Source organism: Ruditapes philippinarum, unplaced genomic scaffold (assembly GCF_026571515.1).
Source record: "Ruditapes philippinarum isolate M1 unplaced genomic scaffold, ASM2657151v2 ctg612_1_1_1_1, whole genome shotgun sequence".
NCBI lineage: Eukaryota > Metazoa > Mollusca > Bivalvia > Venerida > Veneridae > Ruditapes > Ruditapes philippinarum.
Genome location: NW_026856417.1, coordinates 436,782 through 454,992, shown reverse-complemented (window position 1 = coordinate 454,992; position 18,211 = coordinate 436,782). Strand labels below are relative to the sequence as shown.

General features: G+C 34.0%; 1 protein-coding gene across 20 annotated transcripts in view; it reads left to right on the top strand.

Annotated features, from left to right (window-relative positions):
- The window catches only part of LOC132746467 (multiple epidermal growth factor-like domains protein 6), a 66,066-nt gene extending 51,481 nt beyond the window's left edge, over window positions 1-14,585 (top strand). For all 20 annotated transcript variants that reach the window (XM_060735630.1, XM_060735639.1, XM_060735631.1 and 17 more), the window contains 14 exons: window positions 239-373; window positions 911-1,042; window positions 1,488-1,619; window positions 2,098-2,220; window positions 2,751-2,879; window positions 3,434-3,568; window positions 4,293-4,424; window positions 4,934-5,056; window positions 7,726-7,860; window positions 8,218-8,361; window positions 8,901-9,032; window positions 9,817-9,969; window positions 10,838-10,904; window positions 12,830-14,585. In XM_060735630.1, coding sequence (XP_060591613.1) covers window positions 239-373; window positions 911-1,042; window positions 1,488-1,619; window positions 2,098-2,220; window positions 2,751-2,879; window positions 3,434-3,568; window positions 4,293-4,424; window positions 4,934-5,056; window positions 7,726-7,860; window positions 8,218-8,361; window positions 8,901-9,032; window positions 9,817-9,969; window positions 10,838-10,904; window positions 12,830-12,842 — 1,685 coding nt within the window. In that variant the 3' untranslated portion in view covers window positions 12,843-14,585. The remainder of the gene's footprint in view (window positions 1-238; window positions 374-910; window positions 1,043-1,487; window positions 1,620-2,097; window positions 2,221-2,750; window positions 2,880-3,433; window positions 3,569-4,292; window positions 4,425-4,933; window positions 5,057-7,725; window positions 7,861-8,217; window positions 8,362-8,900; window positions 9,033-9,816; window positions 9,970-10,837; window positions 10,905-12,829) is intronic.
- The last annotated feature ends 3,626 nt before the right edge of the window (window positions 14,586-18,211 follow it).

Here is an 18,211-nt window from a genome sequence, read left to right as displayed (position 1 = left end):
TATAATTAAAATATTAAAAATTAATATAAATATACGTTATGTTTCTAGGTAAACAATACCACGAAACATATTTCAAAACTAAATAAAAAGCCAATATTAAACAAGAATTTAATGTAACAAAACATTAGCATTTTATCTCTAAATAATTTTGATTCTCAGCCTTATTGTGTGTATACATGCTTTAATTAGTAAGAAGTTGTTTGAATTTAAGAGTTATTACAAATTTCCATTCCTTAAGGTTTTGGAGATACCTGTTCGTCCAACTTGGACTGTACAGTACATCTAACCAACGCTGTGTGTGACTTGGGGAGCTCAAGAACATGTGTTTGTCCCTCTACGTATAGACAAGATGACAACAGATGTGTCCGTATAGGTGAGTACTTGATGACAAGCCTTAATTTGAATTTTTTATTTCTTCTAAATAATTTATGAAACATTGGGTTATTATAAAATTAACTAGGCCAATTTCTGTCATTTATGATAATCTACAATACAGTTTTAAGGATTTATGATTGTTTGTACATATATAATTTCAAAAGATTTGACCATTGCTTTCCCGTAAATCGCCTGCCTTAAGACAACCAGCATGGAGACTTTAATACGACATGATAACAAAATGGACGACAAAAGACCGCATCATCTACAGAAAGCAATAATCCGAATATACGGGTATGGCAGACAAGAGGGATAATTTTAGCGCCAAGAATCGACTTACCAAACGACACAAAAAGCAACAAGAAATTGCTTTGAATTCTAATTCTTAGTGTAGCCAATTATATGACATATACGAGTGTATATAGTTGACTTTTGTAAATAAGTAAAATTTTAAGAGTGCGGGTCATTTGTATATTTTCATGTTGTGACATGACAAGGAAAAGCTGTTTTCACAAATATTTATTTCTTAATCCAGGGTTTGGAGATTTGTGTCAAGAGAACGATGACTGCGGGGCGCTTACAGATGCTGTTTGTGGTCTGTCGTTACCAAGGAAATGCACGTGTCCTTCCAATTATGAACAAAGAGGCTCTGCTTGTATAAGAATAGGTGAAAATTTTAACACCTGACAAGCTAGTATTTAATTTATAACAACGGATATTTCTCTTTTAGCTGAAATTAATTCAAGTAAAAGTTTCTCCCTGTTTTTTATGAATATACTTTTATAAATAACTCAATATTTTTCTCTTGTGTAAGAATCAATATAATTGTTTTTCTTTAATGCTTTGATGTTGTTGATTTGTTGTTTGTTTTGTTTGTTTTGTTTTTTGCATGGAAGTTGCCACAATAATGTCATTTTTATTTGTATAATTGTGAATATAAGATTGCCGCTAGGAACATCTATATGAAAGGTATTTGATACATTTGCAAAGGTGTTAGTCAAACTTGCACAATAGTTAAGAAATTATTTTCCTATTAAAAAATTTTTTTCAAGGTTATTTTCGTGTTAAATTGCATACAAACTTTGACGTCATTTAAATATATAATGTCACAGGATTAGGGAAACCATGCAACATGGATGACGATTGTTCTGAAGTTAACTGGGCAATGTGTGACTCACAAAATACCAGCACGTGCATCTGTCAAACGCCGTACAAGGCCGTGAATGGAAACTGCATTGTCAGACGTAAGGCCACATTTTTATCTCTAATCAATAATTACATATTATATATCAATTATGGTTGCTAATTCAGCCATGTCGTTACTTCGTCTTGTCGCAGTTGAAGGGGCAACAACACAAAAAACGGAATAACAACAGAATATAAATTCTTGTTTTGTCGCGTTTGAAGGGCGCCGAAAGAAAGTAACGAGAAAACTATAAAAACAGTGCGACAAAACGAGAATTTAGTTTTTAGACCTTATTTCATTCTTACGTGTTGCCGCCCCTTCAACCGCGACAGCATGGCAGAAATCAGCCATCATAAAGCAAACATTTTTATTATAGTATGAAAGGTACATGAACCGCTACTGTTTTGGAATTAATTCAAGTTAGTTTGTTAATGTTAATATGCATGTGTCATCAGGCCTTTGCTGTTATGTTGTTTCATTTTTAGAATATTTTGTAATTCTATTTTCAGATATTTTTAATGCATTTCTATTTTTAGAACTGGGTGATAAATGTGATGTGAATGATAACTGCAGGGGCGTTGCGTCATCAATTTGTGAAGGCAACGTGTGCAAATGTCAATCAAATTTTATCGAGCGTTCCAACGAATGTAGACTAAGAGGTATTTCTAGTACAAAATACATATAAGGAGCATATAAGAGGCACACAATCCGCCATGTTTTTTAGTATATTACCTACATATATAATTGTCGACGTTCCTTGACGGGGACTTATACAATTAACAAGATTTGACCAATTCTATCCGATATTTCATCCATTACCCTCCATATTGTATTGCCTGTTGACTCATAAACCTACGTGCAATTCAAGCGATTGAGCACTTGAGTTTACAAATCTAAGAATGTATATATAATATATGTCAAAGGGCCTCCATAGCTTCAAATCCATTGCCCCCATCGCTGTTGGTTCGAGTCCCATCAGGATTTTTTTCATGTAACTAGCTTGTGAAATGTCGGTGGTTCTACTCAGGTGCCTGCTTGTGCATGGAGGGACTCCTGAGGTCTTCTACCAGTTAAATTGTCAATTCGCCGTATGACTTGAATGAACAGTTTAGGTGTGACCTAAAATCCAACAAAACATACTTATTGGATAGAGCATGTGCGTTATAGTATGTCAACATGATAATTGCAGGACTCGGTGACACGTGTAGAATAGATTCTGACTGCACGATAGTTTCATGGGCAATCTGTGACAGAAGTTCGTCCGTCTGTGTTTGTCGAGAACTATATGAGCCAAGAAATGGACAATGTTACTTGAAAAGTAAGTGCTTAAATAGTTAAACTTTTGGGGTATGTAAAAAGTTATCTGATAAGGCAAGTAATAAGTAGGTAAATAAAATAAATAATGGATAAATTTTAGTATTTATCACTAACCTCAATTTGTATATTTGTCGAGTAGGATTTTTTATCGGATATTTAAAAAAAAGAGTTTTTTTTTTTTTGAATAGTGGTCAGATTTATTGCGTGACACTAACCTATCTGTCAGTAAAACAGATGTATTAGTTAGTGTGGTTTTTACATAGAAAAAAATGTTTAATGTATATTCAACATTAATATTTATACTGCTAATTTGCTAAACACGTGCAATGGACTTGTAAAATAGTTTTTGCAAATCAAAGAATAATTTTACCAGCAAAAACCAATAAGATGCAAGATTATTCTTGATGATACATTCTTTTTCACAAATATTTCTTTATTTGTCATTTTAAATTTGCAAAAAATCTTTAAATAATATTTCCTTCTTTAAACTAATTTGCATCTCGTACTTAAGACAATACTTTACAAATGGGTAAAACAAACGCACTTTTACTTTAGGTCTTCGACTTGGCGACAGGTGTAGAAACAGCGACGATTGTGGAAACATCCCGCATGCGTTTTGTAGCGCCCTTGATAGCAAGTGCGCGTGTTCTATTGGCTACAAACAAGTAGAAGGGGCGTGTGTCATCCGAGGTACATTTCCGGTGTTGATATACTAATATTTTCTTCTTGGATAGATACATATCTAAAGATTTAATTGCTCAAATCGTTGTGATGCCATAAGCCTCTGTTGTGATTACAAGTTTATTTTAATTTTAACCGATTTTTTGGTAAAATTCACTAGTGGCATTGTTGTTATTGTTCTTTAATGACTGTTTCTTGCAATAGGGGGTTGTATTGTTTTCATGCGGCCGTATGAATTGCCGATGAGTGCTGATATTACTACTAAATATTATTTTTTGTTTGATAATATGTTAGAATATACAAGCAATTACCTGTTGTTGTTTTTTCAACAATAACAATTCTCAAAGTAAAGTAGAGAAAATAAAAATCCCTTAAGAAAGTCCAAAACAGCGAAATTGAAAATTTTGCAGGCTCAGTTTGATTGGTCCTATTCATGGACGATACTGTCAAGGGCAAACTACCGTTCACACCCCTTGCACCGGCTTAAGCAGAATTCAACATTTAAACATAAACATGGTGCAATTTTGAATTTAGAAACGTCCGCAGATGTGTTCATAGGGCGGCTATCATAAAACATTCAATGCGACACTTTCGTGCCATTCCATTGATTTTTTTATTCCATACGACTTCACTATGCCAAATGGTGTTACAGTGAAGAAGTAACAGAACTACAGTACATTTTTCAAATGCACAAAAAAATGCTTATTTCTGTGAAAAATAATGTCTCTTACAGGACTCGATGACGTATGCTCAAGTAACAACGACTGTAATCTACAATCAAACACTTATTGTGACGCCTTAGGAACAAGAACATGCATTTGTTCATCCGGGTACTTGCGACAAAATGGAGTATGCGTCCGCCAAGGTATTTACATGTTTAAACATTTGTAAAAATAATTCTTTCCAGTCTTCTACCCATTGTCAAGAACGCCATGTTGTAGTTTCTGTCCTTGATCTGCTGAATTTCTGAAATGGTCTTGTCCATCTTCCATTTTGGAACTGTCCATTCCTGATTTAAGGTAAACCAGGATGAAAATGTTTAAGTTATCAATTCTTGTCAGACTGGTCACGAATATTCAAACTAATCTTCCGCTATACTAGTAGCAAAGGGTAAGCACTTTACTTTCCAGTTGGGTATAATTATTGTGCTCTGTGTTGTTGTTGTGTTTTGCTGTGTTTCTTTTTCAAAGTAAAGGGGTACGTGAAAGGTTCCTATTTCAATTCCTTTGAGGGGAAATTATGGGGTTTTTTTATTCCAAACTAACAAATGATGTTTGCTTTGCACAAAGCTGATCGACAGTGTACGCGGATAAATCTGTTTCTGTACAAAAATTTTGCATTCTCCTTCCACCTCTTGATGGTATTTTATTTCAGAAATCGTGTGTACCACCACTAGTGACTGTCGAGCTATTCCAACAGCTTTTTGTGATACGACGACGAGCACATGTGCCTGTCCTTCCGGTTATAAATTGGATAACAACCGGTGTTTACCTAAAGGTAGATAAAACATGTATATGGAATATCTTTTGGAAAAAAAACGTAGTGTAATACGACCATTAAATGGCCGCATCAGTGCAATAAACGTCGTTATTGCACGTACTTTATTTTTAGCTCACCTGTCACAAAGTGACAGGGTGAGCTTTTGTGATCGCTTTTCGTCCGGCGTCCGTCCGTCGTCCGTCCGTCCGTCCGTAAACTTTTACTTTAAATGACATCTCCTCATTAACCACTAGGCCAATTTCATCCAAACTTCACAGGAATGTTCCTTTGGTGGTCACCTTTAAAAATTGTTCAAAGAATTTAATTCCATGCAGAACTCTGGTTGCCATGGCAACCGAAAGAAAAAACTTTAAATATCTTCTTTTAAAAAACCGTAAGAGCTAGAGCTTAGATATTTGGCATGAAACATCTTCTAGTGAGTGTCTACCAAGTTTGTTCAAGTAAAAGCCCTGGGGTCAAAATTGGCCCCGCCTCGGGGGGTCATTGATTTTCCCTATATACATATAGTAAAAACTTAAAAAATCTTCTTTTAAAGAACCAAAAGAGCTACAGCTAAGATATTTAGCATGAAACATGTTCTAATGGGTGTATACCAAGTTTGTTCAAATAAAAGCCCTGGGGTCAAAATTGGCCCCGCCCCGGGGGGTCATTGATTTTCCCTATATGCATATAGTAAAAACTTAAAAAATCTTCTTTTAAAGAACCAAAAGAGTTAAAGCTAAGATATTTAGCATGAAACATGTTCTAATAAATGTCTACCAAGTTTGTTCAAATAAAAGCCCTTGGGTCAAAATTGGCCCCGCCCACGGGGTCATTGATTTTCCCTATATACATATAGTAAAAACGTAAAAAATCTTCTTTTAAAAAACCATAAGAGCTAGAGCTTAGATATTTGGCATGAAACATCTTCTAGTGAGTGTCTACCAAGTTTGTTCAAATAAAAGCCCTTGGGTAAAAATTGGCCCCGCCCCGGGGGGTCATTGATTTTCCCTATATACATATAGTAAAAACTTAAAATATCTTCTTTTAAAGAACCAAAAGAGCTACAGCTAAGATATTTAGCATGAAACATTTTCTAATGGGTGTCTACCAAGTTTGTTCAAATAAAAGCCCTAGGGTCAAAATTGGCCCCGCCCCGGGGGGTCATCGATTTTCCCTATATGCATATAGTAAAAACTTAAAAAATCTTCTTTTAAAGAACTCAAAGAGCTATGGCTAAGATATTGAGCATCAAACATGTTCTAATAAGTGTCTACCAAGTCTGTTCAAATAAAAGCCCTGGGGTTAAAATTGGCCCCGCCCCGGGGGTCATTGATTTTCCCTATATACATATAGTAAAAACTTAAAAAATCTTCTTTTAAAGAACTCAAAGAGCTATGGCTAAGATATTGAGCATCAAACATGTTCTAATAGGTGTCTACCAAGTTTGTTCAAATAAAAGCCCTGGGGTCAAAATTGGCCCCACCCCAGGGGGTCATTGATTTTTCCTATATGCATATAGTAAAAACTTAAAAAATCTTCTTTTAAAGAACCAAAAGAGTTAAAGCTAAGATATTTAGCATGAAACATGTTCTAATAAGTGTCTACCAAGTTTGTTCAAATAAAAGCCCTGGGGTCAAAATTGGCACCGCCCCGGGGGTCATTGATTTTCCTTATATGTGTATAGCAACAACTTAAAAAATCTTCTTTGAAAAAACTCAAATAGCTAGAGTTAAGATATTAAGCATGAAACATCTTTTAGTGAGTGTCTACAAAGTTTGTTTAAATAAAAGACCTGGGGTCAAAATTGGCCCCGCCCCGGTGGTCATTGATTTTCTTTATATGTGTATTGCAAAAACTTAAAAATCTTCTTTGAAAAAACCCAAATAGCTAGAGCTTAGATATTAAGCATGAAACATCTTCTAGTAAGTGTCTACAAAGTTTGTTCAAATAAAAGCCCTGGGGTCAAAACTGGTCCGGCCCCAGGGGTGTCATTGTTTTAACTATATGTGTATAGTAAAAACTTTAAAAAATCTTCTTTCAAAAAGCCCAATGAGCTAGAGCTTAGATGTTTAGCATGAAACATCTTCTTATGGGTGTCTACCGAGTTTGTGCAAATAAAAGCCCTTGGGTTAAATTGGCCCTGCAACGTTGGGGGTTGGGGGTTGGGGGCCTATATACAGGTGAGCGACCTCAGGGCCATCATGGCCCTCTTGTTTCTTTTGAAAGCGTCCAGTCAATAAAACTGTTTTGTTGCTCCGAGTCATGTCAATGCATATTTCATATGTATATGATACGGAAAGTGCCTATGTATACCGGATTTACACGAGCTTTTGACTGAAGAAATGTTAAAAACAACAGCAATCTTTTTGGCGAAATCAGAACACTCGTGGTTATTTTGTTTTATGTTAAGATGGGTTAAATGTTACCGCCTTGGTTGACGCCATTTGTCTCAAGTAAACTTTATGTTATATCACCCTTTATTTATGTAATGAACATATGTCTGTATGATTTTATTTGACCGCTTCTAATGAAAACCTTGAACTTTGAAGTTGATTTATAAATTTCAGCACTATACTATATATATATTTTATACGAATTGGTTCTGATTTAAAAAAAAAAGTATAGCATTCAAAGAAGGAATATTTGACTTTTATTTTAACTGTGTTATTGCAACTTTATTACAGTGCTTGGTGACAGCTGCATTGTCAACGTTGATTGCAGGGCGGCAACGAGGTCAGTTTGTGACATGGGAAACTCGAATAAATGTGTATGCCCACCTTGGACAAAGCAGACGTCCGCAAATGAATGCTCACCAAAAGGTACAGTAACCAACAGTTCCCGCTTATTCCAGTCAGCTGTATCCGTTTATTTCCAGTTTTATCCGGTTACTTCAGTTCTGTTTGATTATTTCCAGTTATTTCCGGTTGTTTTATGTTTTTTAGACATTTTTGTGTTTTTATGGCAGCTGGCGGGCAGCAGTAAATTATTTTCTCTGCGCAACATTCATACATTTCTCAAGTGATTTAAACCAAACTTTCACAGAATATTGACATTAAATACTTTTGCGAATATGTTCGGGGTTTTGTTATTTGATCCTTTTTTGGCAGGGTTATGGCCCTTTTTGACACATCAAACCTTCTTTTGGTGACAAAGACTAATCATTTGTTTTCTTTCAGTTGTTGGCGATAGCTGTAGGTACAATGCCGATTGTGAAGGGATCTCAATGGCGGTATGTGACACGGACAATACACAAACGTGCGTGTGTATGACAGCTTACAAGGTGAAGAGAAATGTTACACATGTTGACTGTGTTGTGAGAGGTAATAATTCGAGGTTTTACGTCAATAATTTATTAATACATGTAATAGCTTTGAAATGCGTTTCTCTCTGATTAGCTGGTTGTTGGTACGCCGACGCTATAACTTTTAAAACAATGTTTATATCCCAGCTCACCCCTTGATACGTGCACGCCATGGAGATTCCCAGGACGTTGGTATATTGGTCTTCGTTTCACCAAGAACACGCTCTGAGCTTATAGTAGGCAGATCCTAGTATGCAGTGACGGCAAAAAACTGCCTTTATCAGGGCTAACCTCTTCCATTTGTGTCACTGTTACTGTACGTCTATGTGCTCATTGACCGTTGTATAGTAACCTTCTTTCGGCTAATTTTTTTATTTTTACTACCGTTTAGGAAATGTGTTATTGCAAAAAGCATGTCATCTGCTAATTTTAAACGGAATAAATGAGCGAGTGGCTATCTGCGGCTTAAAATATTAGCTTTTGGGTTTTATGCGTCTTCCTGTTGTTGACGATTTGTCCTGAAAATAACTGTAAAACAAACATTCAAAATGTTTTCAGAGATTGGGGATACATGTAACATAGGGGCAGAATGTGGCGCCATCGTGAATGGCAGATGTGACGTCGGCGGTACTGATACATGTGTTTGTCCAGCAAACTATAAGTTCAAATCCCGGACCTGCTCGCCAAGAGGTACGTTGATGTGTATTATTAAAAGTGATTTTCTACAGAGAAACATGACATGATATGATATGACTTTATATGAAATGACATGATATAAATTACGTGATATGTAATGACATGATATAATATGACGTGATATGTAAATAAATGATATGCTATGATGTGACGTGATTTGACATTATACATGACATCACATTATATGATATTGATTGATATGACATGATCTAATATTACGTGACTTGATATGAAATGACAGATATAATATGACGTGATATGATATGGTGAATGATCTTATATAGTAAGATATGTTACGATATGATATGAAAGGATACAATATGATATGATATGATATTATATGTTATGATATTTTATGATATCATATAGTATGATATGTTATGATGTGATATAATGTGATGTTATTAAATGATATAATATTATATGTAATTATATGAAATAATGTATTGTTATGATATGACATGATAAGACATGATATGACGTGAAATGATATGATAGATAAGACATGATATGATAAGACATGATATGATATGATAAGACATGATATTATATGATATGTTAAGACTTGATATGATATGATATGATATGATATGATATGATATGATAAGACATGATATGATATGTTAATACATGATATGATATGATATGATAAGACATGATATGAAATGATATTATACAAGATCTTCATCTACAAGTAAACTGGATAACATTCGTATGACCATAACAGCTGTCGGTATGACCCTAAATCAATTACGCAATTTCTGTTTTATTTGATCAGTTTTGAACTCTCGTTGCTCGAGCAACGCTGATTGTTTTGGAATCGGTAACGCAGTGTGTGACGTGATCAATACAGATAGATGCAAGTGCTTGGACGGTTACGAGGGTAATATAAACAACGATATATGTGTTGCGATTGAAGGCTACACTGGTGGTAAGACATTTTTCAGCCTTATTTGATCATTTCAAACATTTAGTTTATACAAATTTATTTTAGTTCAATTGTTCTGGAAGCTATAAGCTTACTGAAACACTGTCGAATTTGTTTCTGAAATCAACTAGTACATTGTAGTACTAAGCAATAAGTGTAAAGTTTCTTGCTCAAGGAAACAAAGGCGTGCCCCTGACGGGGTTTGAATCTGCGCGGTCGATCACTAGTCAGACACGTTAACCATTCAGTCACGCCGTCACACACACTTTTTCAGTTTTGTTTGTAATACTTTACATTTTATATTTTTGACAATTTTGTATTTGTATTGGACAGTTGTGGAGGTTTTATATTGATTTTATGCAAAGTTGTTGCAATTTAAGTTTTATTTTCGCTTTCCATCTTAGGACACAATATGTAGTATTGCAGGTCTACCATTAAAATGTCCAGGGTAAGACAATGGTTCAATTTATCCTATCTACCTGGCGAATTTATATAATGAAACGGTCCTGTTTTGAATTTGGGCCGGTCCATTTGAACCTTAAAGTATTTCTGTTTATTACGGTCGTGCAGACTGGCCAGTGTCCCTAAAGTGGTTGCAAAAGCTGATCGTTTTCGGTTCCGCCAGGTACCTGGCCAAACTCCACACAGTGATTTGATTGGCTACCCTCTGTTTAGCGAAGCAAAAGGAAACCACTGTGTCGGAGTTTGGTTACGTACTGGCTATGTGACGGCCATGGGTCTCAGAATTAAAAAAAATTCGAGTGAGTTTTCGTGGATAATGTTGAATTCATTTTAACCAAATGAGGTAATGCGTTGTATTTTCTTTATAGAAACAAACAAGCTCTTGAATATGATACACTTTATGTTTCAGGAGCATTACCAAATTCGATGACGTCATTGGCGATGATGGTTGTATGTTTGACACTGGCACTACTCAGGTAAAATGTTACATTATAAAAACGTCTGCTGAATGAAAACTGTGTCGTGGAAATAAGTTTTCACTTGGCATAGTTATGAAATATGATGACCAAAAGTAAATATTATATAAATAACATATGGCTGTTTGGGTGAAAGAGGATATGTCCACCCGATAACGGGTAGAATACCCCTGAGGCACAGCTGAGTTAAAAATTTTGGAAAAATAAAAGCATTTCTCAAGCACAATAGGCCTTTAAGGTTGGCAATGTTTTATTCAAATACATGTTATAGAAATTCACGGATTAGGACTGTTGTCTATTTTGATTATAGAAATTCACAGATTAGGACTGTTCTCTATTTTGATTATAGAAATTCACGGATTAGGACTGTTCTCTATTTTGATTATAGAAATTCACGGATTAGGACTGTTCTCTATTTTGATTATAGAAATTTACGGATTAGGACTGTTCTTTATTTTGATTATAGAAATTCACGGATTAGGACTGTTCTCTATTTTGATTATAGAAATTCACGGATTAGGACTGTTCTCTATTTTGATTATAGAAATTCACGGATTAGGACTGTTCTCTATTTTGATTATAGAAATTCACGGATTAGGACTGTTCTCTATTTTGATTATAGAAATTCACGGATTAGGACTGTTCTAGAAATTCACGGATTAGGACTGTTCTCTATTTTGATTATAGAAATTCACGGATTAGGACTGTTCTTTATTTTGATTATAGAAATTCACAGATTAGGACTGTTCTTTATTTTGATTATAGAAATACACGGATTAGGACTGTTCTCTATTTTGATTATAGAAATTCATGGATTAGGACTGCTCTCTATTTTGATTATAGAAATACACGGATTAGGACTGTTCTCTATTTTGATTATAGAAATTCACGGATTAGGACTGTTCTCTATTTTGATTATAGAAATTCACGGATTAGGACTGTTCTCTATTTTGATTATAGAAATTCACGGATTAGGACTGTTCTCTATTTTGATTATAGAAATTCACGGATTAGGACTGTTCTCTATTTTAATATGATATATCGATATGTAATTGAAGCTATAATTAGTGTGTTCACGTGTAAGGCTGGAAATGTCTGATTCAAACACTAAGAATTCACAAATTAGGTTTATGAAAAAGAAACACCTTTTATAAGACTTTAATTTGGTATAGGGCAGAGTGTTTGTTAATACAGGTGAATTGTCAATTAGTTTAAAAGTCAACTATGCGTGACAAACATATACGAAATAGCTACATTTTCAACATAAATCTTTGATACTTAAATGATACATTTAATATAAATCATGTTCAAAATAAAATAAAAAAATATGTCAAACGCTTGTTAACTTAAATGAATTTCTCTAAGTTTACTGTAGCATGTTACAGTTTAGATCCGCCCTATATGATATACACGTTTTGGCGGTTTGTTAAATTCACTGATATTTATTTATTCCTACTTCATTGACAGAGAAAAGTAAGATTTACACCAGTATTTACATTTGTATAGATAAATGAAATAAAATGAGTCCATAAATATTTGCAATGTCAAGTTATACCAGCATCAGTTTGGTTGGTTTCCTTTAAATTGACAATAAAACAGAGAAAAAAAATAGTGTCGTTTTTTTCTATATATTTTTTATCAGAATGTTGTTGTTGTTGTTTTTGTTTTTATTTTTTAATATTTACATTCTCATTATGTCAGAAACATTTTTCCCCTTTTATCAGAAACTTTTTTTGTTCGTTTATAAGAAACTGCTTGTCCTTTTGTCAGAAACTGTTTTTTCTTTTGACAGAAACTGTTTGTCCATTTGACAGGAACTGTCACACTATATCTAGCCTTGTTCGTGCAAGTTGACAGTTTATATTGAATATAATTCTTTATTTTCTTTTTTATTTTTTTTAATCGAGTAGCACTTTTCTTTTCAGATTCTTCGAATAATAAGTCGGACACTAAAATGCAAAATGTGAAGAAAACATTTCGTAGCAAAACAAACGGGTGTGTGTACATATATACAACATGGCAAAAGGACATCAGCGTGTTCAGACAATCAAGAAACAACGGACATTTACATTTTCGCTTGAAGATTTATTATGAGTTATGAATCAAAATACTAAGAACTCGCATAAATTTTCTGTAAGTTGTATAGTAATCGGATATGACAATCGGGACTACGTTCTATATTTGCTATTCCCGGTTCATATCAGTTTCGTCTAGGTTTTAATGTGTCTAGATTGATTTATTTCGTTTCATTTAACTCATTCTAACATGAATCCTGTTGACATTTTTTTCACCATAATCATATACGAAAATAATAGACTTAACTTCCTCTGTGATTAAAGTATACATGTAAAGTTTTTAATCATTGTTCAGTATATTAAATGCCATAATTGAAAATGTTCGGCTGCATCATTGTCTTTGAATGAAAATGTTGCAAGCGTTTATATGATCAGGTCTGATCACATCATTGTTTATAAGACGCTTACTGTATGTACGTTATTTCTTAGCTGTTTAAGTTTTTTGAAGTGTAGCATTTATTCCCCTGTCATTGACAGAGAAAAAAAAATCAAAATTGTTTATTGTTGAGTATAAAAGATATATTTTAAAGAATTGTTTTGTTTTCCTATGTATTATATTTAAATGTTATAATAACTGTTGTTTTGTATACACTTAATTACAAAAGAAAGCGTGCACGTGGTAAATTGTATGGTAAATACATATTGGCAAATTTTGATACCAGGTCATGGACTTTAAACCACGTGCCCCTCACCGCTGTCGGTTCGAATCCCGACACAGACGTTGGATTCTTTCATGTAAGAAAGCTATTCAGCGAGCTTGCGCAACTTCGGTGATTCAACTCAGGTACACGTTCTTGCCTGAAATAATGCACGGCAGGGCACTTTAGGTCTTACTTTTCTTCCAGTCAACCTAGAAAGTTGCCATATGGCATACACGGTGTTGGTGCGACGTTGAATCCAACAAAAAAGTAATCAAAGGACACTTTCTTTTGCAACTGAGTATATGACGTATATTTGTAAACATAAATGCACCTATAGTATGATATAAATGATGTATTTTGTAAGGGGTTTGATATAGTGTATAATGGTGCCAAACATTATATATATAAAGGCATTATATAAATAAAAATATTCAACAATCATTACTCTTTACAGGTATATAGACATATTTAGCTTTATTATGTAGTCAAAATTATTTTATACTTTTATTTTCTGATGTTTACTCACAGTAGCCAAGATTTTTTTTATTTCCTTGGTTATTTTTTTCATGTGTATTCTTTAATATTTGTTTATGTGCATATTGACAATGTTTGACGGAACATAAACTGATTATGTGATATATTATCAATTTTTTATGCGTGCAGAACTAGGACAATATAATCGGCAACGAATGTGCCTTAATTATATACAAAACTAAAACAAATTAATCTTCAAAATTCCATGCGTTCAATACCCTATGCGCATAAAACTAGGACAAAATAACTGATAATATTCCATGCTGCTTGCATACACAACTATGGCAAAATAATCGACAACATTCCATGCGTATGAATCATGGACATATTAACTGACAATATTCCATGCGCATAAAACAAGGACAATCAAAATAATCGACAACACTCCATGCGTACAAATCCAGGACAAAATAACTGACCACATTTTATGCGTTTATAACTAGGACAAACTGATCGACAATATTCCCTGCGTACAAATCTAGGACAAAAATGGCAGCATTCCGTCCGATTAAAACTAGGAAAAAATAACTGACAACATTCCATGCGTTTTCTCCAATACTCTACATGTTTACTTTATTTTTTCTACAAGGTTTTTATACTTTAATATGTTTTATCGTTTTTAAATTTGATAGGAAGTTGGCTATCAAAAAGTTAGTAGAAATTGTAAATAGAAATTTAGAAGTTATATACATGTATAGTTGTAGTGACAAAATCTGACAGTCAATTTATAGGTAGTCTAAATTCAAAAGGAAATCATTTTAGGATAAGGCTTTACGGTATTGAATTAAGTTTATATTCTCTTGCTTTGCCGTACTCATTTTTGTACAAATTTCAGATTTCCCGCGTCGTTAACTTTCAGTTTGTTCAAATCATCATCCGTTTATTAATTTAGTTTATCACACACCCGTGCCGATTTTACGACTCCGTAAATATGGTATTGCACGGCCGTGCATATATTTTGACGTGACGTCATTAGCGTTATACAAACATAGTGTAAAGACGCGCTAAATGATGGCATTATACTATAGGCGCGTCAATGAAAAATGACTCTTATTTCACTTTAAACGGTCTTTATTTTGGGTGTGTGATAAATAGAATATTAAATTCGTGTAAGTTCATTACTGAATTTATTGCACTCGTTGAATAAAATAATATTATGCTCGCCAGAGGCTCGCATAATATAATTTTATTCAACTCGTGCAATAAATTCAGTATTGAACTTACACTCATTCAATATCCTCTATTTATATCTTCAAATTGTGTGATGTTCTTATTATTGTGCATATGTAAGTACATCAAATATCATAATTTAGTTAGTTTAGCATGAAGGTCAAAATAGTGCAACTGTCAGTTCATCATATATTTTCTAAGAATTAGCAAACAATTAAAGTAATTTTTACAACAAAGTGTCTAACTGCAAACCGTTCGGCGGGGATCATAAGTAAAGTTTTGTTGTGAACCGTACGGTGCTTTTATTACCAAAATTATGTTTTAAATCGTGCTGCTGCCATATAACTAAAGTTATGTTGCGAATCGGACGGTGTTCTTTTTAGCAAAATTATATCTTAAACCGTGCGACACTCTTACAAGTGAAAACTGTGCGGCTGCCATATTTATTCCCAAAGTTTTGCTGCGAATCGTACAGTGCTTTTATGCTCTTCAGAATGTATGGTACTTAATCATTATGTTTTAATACTTAAATTATGCTGGCTAAATTATAAGTAAAGTTATGTTGTGTACTTTTCGGTGTTTTCATTAGCAAAGTAATGTTTCAGAATATACCGCGCACATTAATTTTTTTAAGTTCTGTTTTAAACAGTGTGAAACTCGTACCAATAAAATTTCAAACCATAAAACTGTGCGACTGTCATATAAATGTAAATAAAACGTAGTGTAACACCTTGCATATATTTCAAACCGTGCGACTATCATAGTATTTGAAATAAGTGTTTATTCATACGCCACAAGCATAATATTTCAAACCGTGCAATCATATTTCAAACCGGGCAGCACGTTTAAAACCGTGCTGTTTAACCATATATAGGTCAAACATAACTTTCCTGTAAATATTTTTATCTGCTCATCTTTCTTGGTCAAACTTGTTTTTATTTGTAATATACATTCATTGTCTTATTTTTTTATACCTTTTAACTACATTTTACGTAATATTTATTTTACTTAATATACATATATATGCTGTAATATTTAGCTTAAGTACAGTAAAACGAGATTGTTTTATTCATAATTATAAAATATGTAAAATGGTTAATAAAAAAAAATGTAAAAACAAAGTTTGTTTCTATTTTGTACATGGTAGAGAAGTTGCTGATACCAAATTTCCTTTGCATCTTTGGAATCACGATTATTCCCGATTCTTACCGAATAATGACGGAAAGGACCGAAAAGTTACGATCATTATAACATTTCAAAACATCAGAGGATATTAAAAGAGTCATCTACATTGCTATTAAGAGCAAATATTCTATTCCACTGTGACATTGATTTAGTAAATCAAGATGGTTGCTATGACCTATACTCTGTCGGTGTGACGTAAAACACAATCAATCAAACAAACAAACTATAAAAAAAACTATAGATGGTTGCACCAAGTTCCAAAATAAATCGCAACTTGTCGGCATTTTCCTGCAACTCTTTTTGTAAAGGTATTATTGTGAAATATAGGTGAGGTGTTTATAGGTATATATGAGCCACGTCACGACAAAACCAACATAATGCGTTTGCGACCAACATGGATCCAGACCAGCCTGCGCATCCGCGCAGTCTGATCAGGATCCATGCTGTTCGCTTACAAACTTTATAACAAGTAGTGAAACTGGTAGCGCACAGCATGGATCCTGATCAGACTGCGCTGATCCATGCTGATCGCAAACCCATTATGTTGGTTTTGTCGTGACGCAGCTCATATTTATTCTATGCTAACTGAAGGTCTATCCGCCCATCTAGGCCAAAAAGTAGCGTACGCAATAGAGAACGGTCCCGGACATGTCCAGTAATGCTCTTTAAACGTTAGTTTTGAAGCAAGTTATTATAATAATTAACCTCCTTTTACACATCATAAGCCAAGACGTGAGATTAATTTTGACCTAATCAGAAGGTCATTGCACAGCGGCCATTGAGTCCAATGAGAGTTACCACGAGGTAGTACATATAAGTGTATTCCAGCTAAATGCTGCCTTTCTAAGAATTAAGTTTCACTCAGTTAAATAAGCTTAATGGACCCGTTCTACTTTGAATTTGGACTAGTCTATTAACAGTTAAAGGGATTTCGTTTTGTCGCTAGCGAAACGCACCAAATGGCGCGTTTACGCACTGACATCTTGTCGTCCTGTCGCCAGCAAAGCACACCAAACGCTCGCCGTTTCGTGTGCTTCGTAAGCGACATGACGACAGTGCGACAACGCGTCATTAGTCGTGCTGTCGCTAGCGACAACACGGTGCACAGACGTGTTCCAAATCAGCCACCATACAAAAACAAATTGTCAAATCAAACTTGGTGTAAATGTACATAAAGTGATTTTGTTTGTGAATAACCTTGTCCGTGTAATCTAGCTCGATCAATCAAGTTATAATGAAAAAAATTGATGTAATAGACGAAAATCGTAAAAGCGTGCTGATAAATTTGGTAGTAATTTCTATCTCTTTTGAAATCTTATATTTAAGCCTTCCTCTGTACAAAACTATAATTATTTTTTGTATTTCAATCACTTTACAAAACATTAAATAACGTATGTGCATTTTCTGTGGTTGTGTGTGCTTTTCGGCGGGGGGGTGTAATTGTGGTGGTGGTGGTTTTTTTTTGTTTTTTTTTCAAATAAACGACTTTTAAAACGAATTAAGCATTAAACCTCATATTATATACCCGCCATTTTTCGATAACACCGGAAGTTGAACTTGATATTCTATTTATAGAAAATATGGTTGATGCCGGAGAAATAAGATATTTAACGCAGATGGGATATTAAATAGAACACCTCTCGTTGTAGTAGTATTTTGAGATAAGCTACTTTGATATATTGTTTGAAAATTAAAATCACTT